Below are 13720 nucleotides of genomic sequence, written 5' to 3' on the forward strand. Positions count from 1 at the left end.
GCATCATTGGGCAAAAATTCCATAATAAAGCATAAACATGTTCTCCTAGAAACCCCAAAATACAAGTATGCACCTGAAAATAAGCATTATAGTTCCTCTTTAAATGTAAATAATACCAGCTATGTCACATTCTTCCACAATTATGTAAACAATATCTTTTGATAAAATTACAATAAAAATCTATTTATATAGCACATTTTGTACAAATACATGTAATACAATGTGAGTATGCATTTATACCAGGGTTTCTATGAGGAGGTGGCCAGCCCTCTGCTTTTAGAGGTTGACCTGCGTTATCCTGTGAACTCAGTGGACTCCCTGACCACCAACCACTACAGCCAGTTGTTTAACGGCTCAGAGATCGTGGTGGCCGGTCGGCTGATGGACAACGACCTGGACAACTTCATGGTGGAAGTGCTCGGCCAAGGGGTGAGGAGAGGGAAATGGCAGAAATTTGGAGACAATGCTGAGGTGGAGAAAAAACGTGTGTTTATTACAAGAGATCTTTTTTTCTCCTTTTCTCTTTCCTGTAGTTTGAGGAGGCCTACAAGGTGGAGGGCCTGGCCAGTGCTCTGGATTGGGATGTGATGTACCCAAATGAGCAATACATCTTTGGGGATTTCACAGAGCGTCTGTGGGCTTACCTCACCATCCAACAGCTACTGGAGAAGAGGTCTGTTTCAGTAACTCAAACTGGGACCTGAATTGCTTTAGCTTGGAAATCTTTATTTCCCAATGGCGTCATGATTGTTAAAACTTCAGTAGGCAGAATGTTTTTATAATAACCATAATAACCTTCCAGCATATTGTAATTCAAGTTCTCTGAGAGAAAGCTAGACTTCTGCACCTCATCATGTCTCTGTTTACAGGCTTTAAAAAATCTACTGTTTGCTTGCTGTGGGAAAGTGGGAAATGACATAAACACCCACCTCAAGTGAAGCAGTGAAGGTTGAGTGAAAGAATCCAGCAAAAAGGGAGAAAGTGAGGGGTGAATGAAGCAAATGTATCTATCAGCAACAGCAGCAGACATTGTGATACGTGTATTCACCTACAGTATAGCCAGTGGTGGAATGTAACGAAGTGCATCTACTCAAGTACTCTAAGAGCTGACCCGTGCCCGAGGATCTGAGGTTCCGGGGCTGTGTGTAAGGGTGGAGGAGGTCAGATAAGTACTGAGGAGCCAGGGCGTTGAGGGATTTGTAGGTGAGGAGGAGGATTTTGTAGGTGATGCGGGACTTGACCGGGAGCCAGTGGAGGTGGATGAGGGTGGAGGTGATGTGCTGCCAGGGATTGGTGCGGGTGAGAACCCTGGCAGCTGAGTTTTGCACATACTGGAGCCTGTCCAGGGCTTTGCTGGGAACCCCGGACAGAACTCCATTGCAGTAGTCCAAACGGGAGGTGACGAAAGCGTGGATGAGGGTTTCTGCATCAGAGTCAGAGAGTGATTGCCGGAGACGGGAGATGTTTTTTAGGTGGAAGAAAGCGGATTTGGTGATGAACCTGATGTGAGACTGGAATGAGAGTGTTGGGTCCAGGATAACACCCAGGTTGCGGACTTCCGAGGATGGGGAGAAAGAACAGCCATCAACGTCCAGATGTATATCTCCAACCTTCCGGAGCAGGGCCTTCGGAGCCACAACCATGAGCTCGGTTTTGTTGCTGTTGAGTTTTAGCAAATTAGATGTCATCCAGATTTGTATTGCATGCAGGCAGTTTACAAGTGAATGTGGGGGTAGCTGGGTGGATGGTTTGGTGCTAAGATATAGTTGTGTGTCGTCAGCATATGAGTGAAAGCTGAGACCGTGGTGGCGGATGATCTGACCAAGGGGGAGCATGTAGATGGTGAAGAGGAGGGGTCCCAGCACAGAGCCTTGAGGTACACCATGGTTGACTGGGGCCAGGGTGGAACTGGAGTCTCTGATGGTGACAAATTGTTTTCTGTTTGTGAGGTAGGACTGAAACCAGGAGTTTGCTGAACCGGTGAGGCCAAGGTAGTCAGATAGGCGGGTGAGGAGGATGGTGTGAGAGACTGTGTCGAAGGCGGCTGAGAGGTCCAGGAGGATGAGGATGCTGATGTGACCAGAATCTGCAGCGATGAGGAGGTCATTCGTGATTTTGATGAGGGTGGTCTCTGTGCTGTGGTGTGGTCTGAAGCCAGATTGAAAGGTTTCATAGAGCTCATGGTTGGCCATATGTTGATGGAGTTGGGCGGCCACTGCTCTTTCCAGAATTTTGCTCAGGAAAGGAAGGTTGGAGATCGGTCAGTAGTTGTTGCAGTCATCCCGGTCCAGACCTGGCTTTTTGAGGATGGGAGTGACTGAGGCCATCTTGAGGCTATCGGGTACCAATATATATACATATCCGCTATCCCTGTGGTGTCACTCCTCCTCCTCCTCTCAAGTCTAAGGTAGACGAGGTTCTCTTCCGTGTGACCCTGAACGCACCACCTGAGCCACAGCGACTATGGCTTGTACAGACTGCGAAAAACTCACTCGGATGATAGCCGAACTGGAGCTAAGAGTCAAAACCCTCATAGAGATCAGAGAGACCGAAGACTTTATTGACTCCATGCTATCTAATAGCCCGGAGGCTAAGCTACAGGCAAATGAGCCACCCTTGAAGCCGGCTTTCTCCCCAAGGCACAGGGGCTAACCATGGTCCAGCACAGGGTGCTATCAGTGCTAACCCAAACAACCCACGGATGGCCACTGTCTTGATTGGAGATGCCATGACAGAACATGTTAAACTGCCAAAGACAGAAAACCTCTGCCTTAGCAACACATCTGTTGAGGAACTGTCGTCAGAGATAAAAACAATCCTCAACAATAAACCAAACAATACCAAGATTATCATCCACACTGGCTCGTTTGACATCCTGCACAAAAAAACTGGCACTGAGATACTTAAAAAACATTTCACCCAGCTACTGAACACACTAAACAGCTATCAAGATGTATCCATCAGTGGACCGATTGCATGTTTTCGCAGAGGAAAAGAAGCCTTCAGTCGACTCCTGTCTTTCAACACATGGCTGGCATCTGTCTGTTTTACACACAAACGGAGATTTATTGACAACTTCAACATCTTTTGGAACTGTGCAGACCGTTTTCAAGCTGATGGACTCCACCCAAACCATAGAGGGTCTAGGCTACTAACAGCAAACATAAGTCACGCGCTCTCGACCACCTCAAACAGCCAGAATCAAGCATGACTCCCTACCCCTGCTGTGTCTAAGTTGACTTACGCATCCCAAACCTCCTCCCATGGAACAGAACAGAACACTCAAACAACCTCCTGCAAGGACACGAGCCCTGCACAGTCCCTCACCTCCTCAACGAATTCCCCTCTGATAGCAAGCCACCTTGAACTCAGTGTTATGGACTTTCAGCCTGAAGAAAAGCAACGTTAGGACAGCCACCATGCTATTTCATTAAACATACCGGTCATCATAAACAGCAAATGGCATGGTAAAATGCGTGGTTATAAACCTGAAACTCGTCCTAGAAGTCTGAAAACTATCCATGTCACAAATATATCTCCTCCTGTTTTATCTATTAATACCCCACAGATGAAACTGGCCCTTCTTAATGTCAGATCTCTAAATAACAAAACCTTTCTAGTTAATGATCTGGTCAAAGAAAACAACTTAGATTGCATCTGTCTAACAGAAACTTGGCTAAACGACGACACGGCAACAGCAACACTGATAGAAGCGTGTCCGCCTGATTACAGCTTCCACCAAGTTTCTAGGAAATCAAAAAGAGGTGGAGGAGTCGCAGCTATTTTCTCATCTAAACTGTTGTTCAAAATCACTGAGCTAGGTGAATTTACATCATTTGAATATCTTGCTATAGAGCTCAAAACTGAATCAATACTGCTTGTTATTATATACCGGCCACCTAAGCACTCGCCAATATTCATACAAGAATTCTCTGAACTATTATCACTATGTGTCACTGGATATGACAAAGTAGTTCTAAACGGAGACCTAAATATCCACGTAAATAAAAAAGCAGACCCAAGAACTATTGAGCTTCTAAATCTCCTCGACAGTTTCGATCTGACTCAACACATTACAGATCCAACACACCGGCACGGAAACACACTAGACCTAGTAATAACAACTGGACTAAACATCAATAATATCTCAATAACTGATCTACCCCTCTCTGACCATCACTGTATACTTTTTGATGTGGAAATCACCTTAACAGAAACCACAACAGAATTCTTAGTCCAAAGAAGACATCTAGATGATGACGCTACAGCAAAATTTGCAGAGCAGATTGCTCTATATGAGCCAACTAGTCATGAATGCTCTCTGAATGAAATGGTAGAGAACCTCAATGATGCACTATCATCTGTGTTAAACTCTGTAGCTCCACTGAAAACCAAAAAGAAGTTTACAAGCAGGACCTCCCCATGGCTGAGAAATAAAAATGTTAGTGAAAAGAAAAGAAAATGCCGCGCAGCAGAGAGAAAATGGAGGAAAACAAAGATCACTATCCACCACGACATCTATAAAGATGCACTATCTACCTATAACAAAACCATCCGTCTAGCAAGGAAAGATTATTTTTCCAGCATTATTACAGAAAACGCCGGAAATTCCAGAGTTCTTTATTCCACCATTGACCAGCTGCTAAACACTGTTCCTGTCCCCCCACTATCCTCAGCAGCTAAGTGTGAAGAGCTTGCCCTATTCTTCATGAACAAAATAACTTCAATCAGAGCTAGTATCACTACTAGTGGAGGTGAAACTGACATCAGTAGATCCCGCAATGTAACCATGAGCACTTTTACATGTATCACACTAGGTGAACTTTCTAAAACTGTCAGTGAATGTAACTCTACAACATCAGATATCGATCCTATACCCACAACATTCTTTAAGCGAGTGTTTGATAGTGTCTCAGGTCCGGTCCTACATATTATAAACACATCCCTTAAAACTGGCGTTTTTCCAGATGCTTTTAAAACAGCTGTTGTAAAGCCCTTATTAAAGAAACCCAAATTGGATACCAGTATACTAGCAAACTACAGACCGATATCAAATCTACCTTTTATTAGTAAAGTATTGGAAAAGATAGTATTAGTCCAATTAAATTCCTTTCTTGAAGAAAATAACATCTTGGAAATCTCTCAGTCAGGTTTCAGAAAATATCACAGTACTGAAACTGCTCTCACCAAAATAATTAGCGACCTCAGACTTAACTCTGATGCAAATAAAGTATCTATCCTTATCCTGTTAGATCTTAGTGCGGCATTTGATACCATTGATCACGACATCCTAATCAATAGACTTGAAAAGCTTATTGGGCTCACTGATAGTGTACTGAACTGGATCAAAACATATATCAGAGGAAGGAAGTTTTATGTTAGCCTAGGAGACCATATGTCTAAGAAACATGAAAACTGCTACGGGGTTGCACAAGGAAGCTGCTTAGGTCCATCACTCTTTTCTCTTTATATGTTACCACTTGGTGACATCATCAGAGAACATAATATTGATTTCCATAGCTACGCGGATGACACACAATTGTATATATCAGCTGAACCTAATGATGCGACAGCCATAAATTCCATTACAAACTGCTTGTTGGCAATAAACAAATGGATGAACAATAACTTTCTCAAATTAAATGAGGACAAAACAGAAGTTCTACTTATCGGCCCCAAATCTAAAAGAGAGATGCTAACCACGAATCTCGGAGGTTTAACCGCCTGGCTTAAACCTGAGGTGACAAGTCTCGGTGTCATCCTGGACGCAGATTTGAATTTCAACTCCCACATTAACAAAGTGACCAAAACAGCTTTCTTTCACCTCAGGAACATAGCGAAGGTACGATCATTCATAAAACAAAATGATGCTGAGAAGCTAATTCATGCTTTCATATCCAGCCGGTTGGACTACTGTAATGCACTCTTCGCTGGTCTTCCCAAGAAAACCACTGGAAGACTCCAGCTCATCCAAAACTCTGCAGCTAGATTATTAACAAAAACTAAAAGGAGAGAACACATCAGTCCTGTCCTAGCTACTTTACACTGGCTGCCTGTTACTTTCAGAATTGACTTCAAGGTCCTCCTCCTCACATACAAAGCACTAAATGGACAAGGACCTAGCTACATTGCTAACTCCCTTACAAACTACACACCAGCGAGAACACTGCGATCATCAGATGCAGGTCTATTAGAGGTCACCAGAAGCAGTCGAAAGAAGATTGGTGATGCGGCCTTTGTCAACTATGCCCCAAAATTATGGAACGCACTACCCATAAATATTAGGGAAGCAAACACGCTAGACATTTTCAAAAGACATCTTAAAACCTATCTTTTTACCAGCGCATTTTCTCTGTAACTTGCACTACGAATTTTATCCTGCACTATTTATATTTTACTATTTCTACTGTTCTAAAATGTTTTATTATTTTTATCATGATTTTGTTGACTCCATGCACTGCTCTTGCTGCTTGTTTTTAATTTATTTTAAGTAAAGCACTTTGAACTGCAACTCCTGTATGAAATGTGCTATATAAATAAAGTCTTACTTACTTACTTACTTACTTACTTACTTACTTACCAAACCAGATGCCAAGGAGGAGTTGATGATGTTCACCATGATGGGGCACAGGGCAGGTAAGCAAGCCTTGACCAAGGCTGTGGGCATGGGGTCCAGAGAACAGGTGGAGGCTTTGGCCTTAGTGACCAACTTGGCGACCTGAGGAGCACATACAGGGGAGAAGAAGGAGAGGGAGCACTGAGGCAGGCGAACATCCAAGGGAGCCACGCCCAGTGGCTGAGGTGTGTATCGGAGGGGGACAGGCGCCAAGAGCTGTTGATGGATGGACTCAACTTTAGGAACTTAGTGCACAGGTCGGGGGCGCCTGAGGGGAGGGGGGGATCGAGGGGGCGACGGAGCCGGTTGATGGTGGTGAACAGCATTCTGGGTTGGTTTTGTTGGTTGGCAATGAGGGTGGAGTAGTAGTGTGTTTTGGCCTGGGAGAGAGCTACTTTGTGGGCCCTCACATGCTCTTTATAGGCCTCAAGGTGGAGAGTGAGGCCAGATCTTTTGTGGAGCCTCTCCAGTTGACGGCCGGTGGTCTTCTGGGTGCGGAGTTCAGTGGTGAACCACCGGGCGGGACAGGTGTAGGACACAGTCCGGGTTTTGAGGGGGGCAAATGAGTCAAGGCTGCCAGATAAAGTGGCGTTGTAGTGGGCAACCAGCCCATCAGCAGAGTTGTCGTGGGGATCTGAGGCCAGATGGGTCGCTATCAGGTCGTTCAGAGCTGGTGTACTCACTGTGTTGATGTTCCTGTATGAGATGGTAGGTTTTGTGCACTGCCTGGGCAGGGTGACAGGAACAGTGCAAAGAACAGCGAGATGGTCTGAAACGGCAAGGTCCAGGCACTGCAGATGGGAGGGAGTTGTGCCAGTGGAGCACACCAGATCCAGTGTGTGGCCTTTAGTGTGAGTGGGACCTTTAACGTGCTGTGTGATGTTGAAACAGTCCAACAGTGACAAGAATTCAGTGGCAAACGAGCAGCTGGTGGAGTCCACATGAATATTGAAGTCACCGAGCAGGAGTGTAGATGGAGACTGCTTTACTTGATGCGAGGGTTTATGTAATTTCCCACTTGCCAGGGAGCAAACAGTAAAGTACTGTAAGAAAATCAGACAGACCCTTGTATATTTTTTTAAGCTAAATTATCCACCAAAAAAACAACCTGATTAGAGCTAGATTTGGCCAGCAGGCATAGTACATGTAGATGAATCTGACCGTTGTGATGTGATACTGGGACAAATAAACGTGAATACAGAGTGTCTTTGAAAAGAAATCTGTGTCATGGTGACCACACTAATTATCTCCACAAATGTAGATTTAACAGAGAACCTTTTGCTGCATATTTGTATTTCTACAACTCTGAACCTTGTGAACAAACAGTATTATTTTGGGGCAAGCTTTACTCTGCTCTCCATTTGGTGAGTCATCTTCATCATGTGAGCTCATCTGTGTTTGACATGTGTGGGTGTGCTGGACAGAGATGACCCACTCATCTGATAATGTACCTTCACAGTCTGCAGTATGGATGTCATGACACAATGTTAGTGATAGATTCAGGTACTATAGTTAGTGCTCATCTCATAACAGAGAAAATCAAGTTATTTGGGGCTTTATTGTTAACCAGTTTGCTTGTTTTGTTTATTGATTTAAATTAGGGCTGTCAAAGTTAATGCGATAAGTAACAAGTTAACTCAGATTTGTTTTAACGCCACTAATTTCTTTAACGCATTAATGCAACTTGCGAGTTTTAAAGCTGATACTGGTTTCATAAGGAATTAAAAAACCTAAGGAATCCATTGGTACCAACCATGTCATACTAGCTTGTCATGAAGGAGGCTAAATAACGCTACAAACTTAGGCTAAATTTTGGCGAGGAAAAACTGCCATGGCCATTTTCAAAAGGATCCCTTGACCTCTGACCTCAAGATATGTGAATGAAAATGGGTTCTATGGGTACCCACGAGTCTCCCCTTTACAGACATGCCCACTTTATGATAATCACATGCAGTTTGGGTCAAGTCATAGTCAAGTCAGCACACTGACACACTGACAGCTGTTGTTGCCTGTTGGGCTGCAGTTTTGAGCATATTTTTTATGCTAAATGCAGTACCTGTGAGGGTTTCTGGACAATATTTGTCATTGTTTTGTGTTGTTAATTGATTTTGCAATAATAGACATATACATACATTTGCATAAAACAAACATATTTCCCCACTCCCATGTTGATAAGAGTATTAAATACTTGATAAATCTCCTTTAAAAGGTACATTTTGAACAGATAAAAAAATATATTGACAGCCCTCGTATGTGCTTTTATGCCTTATCGTGCTTGCAAACATAACATAGCACTTCATGTCGGTCATTATGGTTGTGCTGTTGAAATACAGATCAACTTTACTTGATGATTTTTACCATTTCCATAGAAATTACCCTCTTTTTGTAGTTTACTACAGATAAAAAAAAAAACTATTAATACAGGGGGAAATCATTTATTTAAGTAAAATTGTGCATTACAAAAAGAACAAGTAAGCAAATGTTTTAACAATCTTTTGTCAACACTGATAAATAAATGTCACAACTCATTTACAGCCACAGTAATCACAACCTGCCAATCTCCAAGTCAGATGGACTGTGCAAATTACAAAGTACAATAACTGCTTACATAGCAGTAATGTCATCACACTCTACTGGCATAAAACTAGCCCTTTTATCTCTCTTAAATCCCACTTCATTCAAAAAAAAAAAAAAATGTTTGCAGTCCACATTTGTAGCATCACCATTGACTCAGAATCATAAAGACAACAGTGTGTTTCATCAGTGCGTTTGTTTCAGTGCGTCTACTTGCTGAACACGCTGGGTCCAGGAGCTTTGGCGGCAGCAGGATTGCCCAGGGCCGTCTCTGTCCCTGACCTCACACCGCTGAACACAGATGGAGCCACTTTACCCATTCGCTCTAAACACAGAGAGGGACACAAAGACATGTAACGGCATCCTCAACGTGTAATCAGAATTCCACTTGGGTATCATCAAGGGAAAGTATGTGACAACAAAAATGTCTATTACTGTTTGATCTTCCCCGCTGGTCTTATGTTTTATGATGCAGCACTCTCGCCCACTGGCTTTCATGTCTTTACAGTAAACACTGCCTCTCAATTCTGGCTCACATGAATTCTTTTAATCACTCAACTGAGTGCAATATATTTTATAATGTTGTTAATTTCCTCTGAGATTTGGACAAAGTATACCAGAAAAACATCTCCGGTAGTTCAAAAAGCAGTTTTAACTTAGTGAGCTGCAGACAATGAATGTTGGCTGTTTATGTTGATTCTGACCGCACACACAAATATGGAGTTAAGGTGAGACAATATTTGTATGGGGGCAAAGTTGAAAGGGCATAAAAACAAATCTATAGAGGATCAGGGTTATGTAAGTGGAGCAGGGTCGTTTGCAGATGGTGTTAGCACATTTTTAAAGGCAGCTGCAGATTACTCTGCATTTGAGCAATGAGTTAAAGTGGCAGTAGGCAGTATATTTTTGGCATCATTGGGCAAAAAATCCACAATAACCTTTCAGCATATTGTAATTCAAGTGTTCTGAGAGAAAACTACAGTTCTCCACCTCATCATGGCTCCGTTTTCAGGCTTTAAAAAATCTAGGCCATGACAGGAGACTTTGACCAATCACAGGTCATTTCATTGAGAGAGCGTTCCTATTGGGTGTGCACCGGTCATGTGACCAGAACTTGGCGTTCCTTCACCAGATTTCACAATGGCGGCAGCATCACAAACTTTATCACTTTAAAGCTAAACCGTGCACTACAAGATGATTCTGAAAACATTTGAGGAGAGAAATAGGCATTAACGTAACAGAATATTGATTTATATTTGATCAGCGCAGCCTAGTTTGACCGTTTGATCGGAGTCCACGAGTGATTGACAGCTGCTCAGAGACGGAAGGCTCCAGCTCGACTCTGATTGGTTGTTTTCCTCCGCTCTGGGAAATCTTGGAGATGCAGTTAGGAACACCGGAGGGTTTCTATGAGGAGGTGGCCAGCCCTCTGCTTTTAGAGGTTACCCTGTGTTCTCCTGTGAACTCAGTGGACTTCCTGACCACCAACCACTACAGCCAGTTTGCGAATGATTGACAGCCGGCTCTCATAGACAGCAGTTGGACAGCAGACCTCAGATCAGCTCTTACTGCTTGTTTTCCTCCGGTCTGTGAAATCTTTCAGACGCCGTTAAGAGCACCGGAGGACACAGAGGCACATGATTTTTTCGTAATATTACGAGAATAAAGTCATAACTTTACGAGAAAAAAATTTAATATTAAGAGAATAAAGTCATAACTTTACGAGGAAAAAAGTTGTAATATTACGAGAATAAAGTCAGAAGTTTACGAGAAAAAAGTCGTAATATTATGAGAATAAAGTCAGAAGTTTAAAAGAAAAAAAGTCGTAATGTTATGAGAATAAAGTCATAACTTTACGAGACGAAGTCGTAATATTACGAGAATAACGTAATAAGTCATAACTTAACAAGAAAAAAATTAAATGACAAAAAAAAATTACTACTTTATAATATTATGACTTTATTCTCATACTACGACTTTTTCGTCGTAAACCTATGACTTAATTCTCGTAATATTATGACTTCATTCTCGTAATATTACGACTTTATTCTCGTAATATTATGACTTTATTCTCAAAATCTCAGATTGAATGAATGAAAATGTAAACAAAAAAACAGTTAGCCAGGGAGCCACTGGAGGGGGGCTAAAGAGCCACATGTTGCTGACCCCTGGTCTAGGCCGTTCTCTGTATACATCCATGGTCTAGGCTTGGTAACGTTAGCTTTCATTAGAAACGTTAAAATGTGATAACTAACGTTAGCTGACTTTGACAAGCTCCAACTGTCTTTTATTACTTATTACTAGTACGTCTAATCTTACTTTCCTCAAGTTTAACATGTCAAAACACGGACAAGATGAGACTGTTGTGTCCAACTTTGAAAATCAATTGCCATTTCGCAATGGTAGCCGTCCCTGGTGGTCTAGTGGTTAGGATTCGGCGCTCTCACCGCCGCGGCCCGGGTTCGATTCCCGGTCAGGGAACGACACTTTTATTACAAGATAGATACAGTACGTGGTGTACTTACCCAAAGAAATGCTGACGTTGGTATGAAATCCTCAGCAGCAATAATACTGTTATCATACTCAAACTGGCCTTTTCCATGGAAGATATTCTGACTTGTCACAGTAAGAAAAGCTCAGGTGTAAATATAATGAAATTAATGATGACTGACTTCCAATGAGCTGCTTTGGTTTCAGGATCCTGGTATTGTGCATGCTGGTTCACTGTCAGCCTCACTGGATCGATCACTTGAATATAACAGAGCCATCGTTAGTGTTATTAGCAACACCTGTGCTTTTCTACAATGACAAGTCGAAATGTCTGCTGTGAAAAAGGCCTACAGGAAACTAAACCAGCCAGCTTTATCTCAGCATATTGTGTGTGGCATACAGAAAAAAATCAATACATAATTTTCAATTATTAAATTATAAAAATAGATAATACATTTAAAAATCAGTGTTGAAATTAAAACAGAAATGCATTATTAAATGCATAATTACATGAATAAATAAATACAGTTTGGGAAATAAATATCTTGAATTTATTTCTACACTTCTACAAAGCTACTTTTATTAATTAATGTATTTCTACATTTCCAACATTTATTTATCAATTTCATTATGCATTTATGTATTCATTTCGTCTTTGATTTATTTATTCAGCATTCTATTTATCAATTTAAATATCTATAATTTCTGTGTTTATTTCAGCATTAATCTATGTATTTATTTATTTAGCTTATTGATGAATAAGTCGTTTTTTGTTCTCCATGGAAGAGGCTGTTGTTAAGTTGTTAGTCTATAATTAAGTTATATTCATTGTCAATAAGCATGATATTTGAGGTCTACATGCCAAGCAGGAATAAAACGAAGACAGAATAGTTTTGTAAGGATAAAGAGCCGAAATGTCTTTACGGATGTGAGCGTCGTTAACATCTTGTCTTGTGTTTCAGTGTCAGGAGAGAAAACATTAACGAAAAGCTTTTACTCACCACACTCCACCATGACCTCATAGGTCTTACTCTTGACCTCGCCCTTCAGTCCCAGTTTACTGCGGGCTCCTTTCAGGTCCTCCTCCTTCATCGGGGGACGCTTCTTCTTCTTCACCTCGGCTGGCTGGAGAGAATTAAAGAAAGAAGGGAAGATTATGAGGAAAGTTAACGGTGTTGCCGTCACACGTAAAGAAAGCACTGTGTTCAATTTCTGTATCAAAACAGCATATTTGACCTAACTTACCTGTGACATGGTGATTGAAGTTATTGCTTCCAAAGACGCCTCTTTCCAGTGTGATAGATCCGCTGGTTGTTTTCCTAGTGTGTGTCTTTGTCTCCCAGCAAGCCTGACATTATATATAGTCCTGGTCCAGACCCAGTCAGACCCTCTGTCCCACTCTGCCTGTTGTCAGTGGGTATTATTAGGTGTGACGCGAGGGATAAGCTGGAATGGGTCTCCCGTCTTTTTACGATAAGCTTACAGGCCAACAGCTGATAATTCGGGACACAACACAAGTGGCTGCCTCCTCCGCCTCTCCTGGCAGATACCCTCTTTTATAAATGTTGTTGTGGGACTTGGCACTAAATGGGGTATCAAGAGTGTCTAGTGGTTGGGCCTCTGCCTGACCATTAGTATAACTTGATTTAAGCTGGAGGGAATGTGTTTTTTGGGTGTTGTAAAAAGAATTTCCAGACAGTTAACATGTGATTCATCAAAATGCGGGCTGAACCAAGAAGTGACCTAAGAAAACTGTCTTGTTTGAGTTACAGGAGGTCCGTCAATGCTATATCTGAACCCAGGGTATGGAGGACCTGCCAAAATAATGCCTGCCAAAAAGAAATGAATAAATTGTGGCTGTCAAAGTTAACGCAGTAACAACACATTAACACAAATTTGTTTTAATGCCACTAATTTCTTTAATGCATTAACGCAATTGATCTTTTGGAAGTTGTAGTGGGCTCAGTTTTAAAGCTAGAGTGAAGATACTGGTAAGGAATCCATTGGTACCAACCATGTCATACTATCTTGTCATGAAGG

At 42.0% G+C, this 13720-nt stretch overlaps 2 protein-coding genes and 1 non-coding gene across 3 annotated transcripts; 2 read left to right on the plus strand and 1 right to left on the minus strand.

Annotated features, from left to right (window-relative positions):
- Positions 1 to 209: 209 nt before the first annotated feature.
- LOC141755656 (inter-alpha-trypsin inhibitor heavy chain H3-like) lies at positions 210 to 719 on the plus strand. Its single transcript, XM_074614749.1, has 2 exons — positions 210 to 429; positions 534 to 719. The coding sequence occupies exons 1-2, from the start codon at positions 229 to 231 to the stop codon at positions 702 to 704; spliced, it is 372 nt and encodes a 123-aa protein (XP_074470850.1). The 5' UTR covers positions 210 to 228; the 3' UTR covers positions 705 to 719.
- Positions 720 to 9035: 8316 nt separating this feature from the next.
- Positions 9036 to 13155, minus strand: mustn1b (musculoskeletal, embryonic nuclear protein 1b). The gene is made up of 3 exons (XM_074611997.1): positions 12926 to 13155; positions 12682 to 12805; positions 9036 to 9515 (listed from the first exon to the last, which is right to left on the minus strand). Exons 1-3 carry the CDS (start codon positions 12932 to 12934, stop codon positions 9400 to 9402), a joined length of 249 nt encoding a protein of 82 aa, XP_074468098.1. The 5' UTR covers positions 12935 to 13155; the 3' UTR covers positions 9036 to 9399.
- On the plus strand, positions 11600 to 11671 carry trnae-cuc (transfer RNA glutamic acid (anticodon CUC)). The gene has a single exon. It is a non-coding gene; the product is annotated as a tRNA-Glu (tRNA).
- Positions 13156 to 13720: the final 565 nt, after the last annotated feature.

This window comes from Sebastes fasciatus, chromosome 1 (genome assembly GCF_043250625.1).
Source record: "Sebastes fasciatus isolate fSebFas1 chromosome 1, fSebFas1.pri, whole genome shotgun sequence".
NCBI lineage: Eukaryota > Metazoa > Chordata > Actinopteri > Perciformes > Sebastidae > Sebastes > Sebastes fasciatus.

Bases quoted from the DNA above. Each gene is read 5' to 3' on its own strand.
- mustn1b (XM_074611997.1), bottom strand. The intron at 9,516-12,681 runs GTGAGTAAAAGC...CTCTGTGTTTAG, and splicing joins TGAGGTCATGGTGGAGTGTG to AGCGAATGGGTAAAGTGGCT.
- LOC141755656 (XM_074614749.1), top strand. From the start codon at position 229: ATGCATTTATACCAGGGTTTCTATGAGGAGGTGGCCAGCCCTCTGCTT. The intron at 430-533 runs GTGAGGAGAGGG...TCTTTCCTGTAG, and splicing joins TGGAAGTGCTCGGCCAAGGG to TTTGAGGAGGCCTACAAGGT.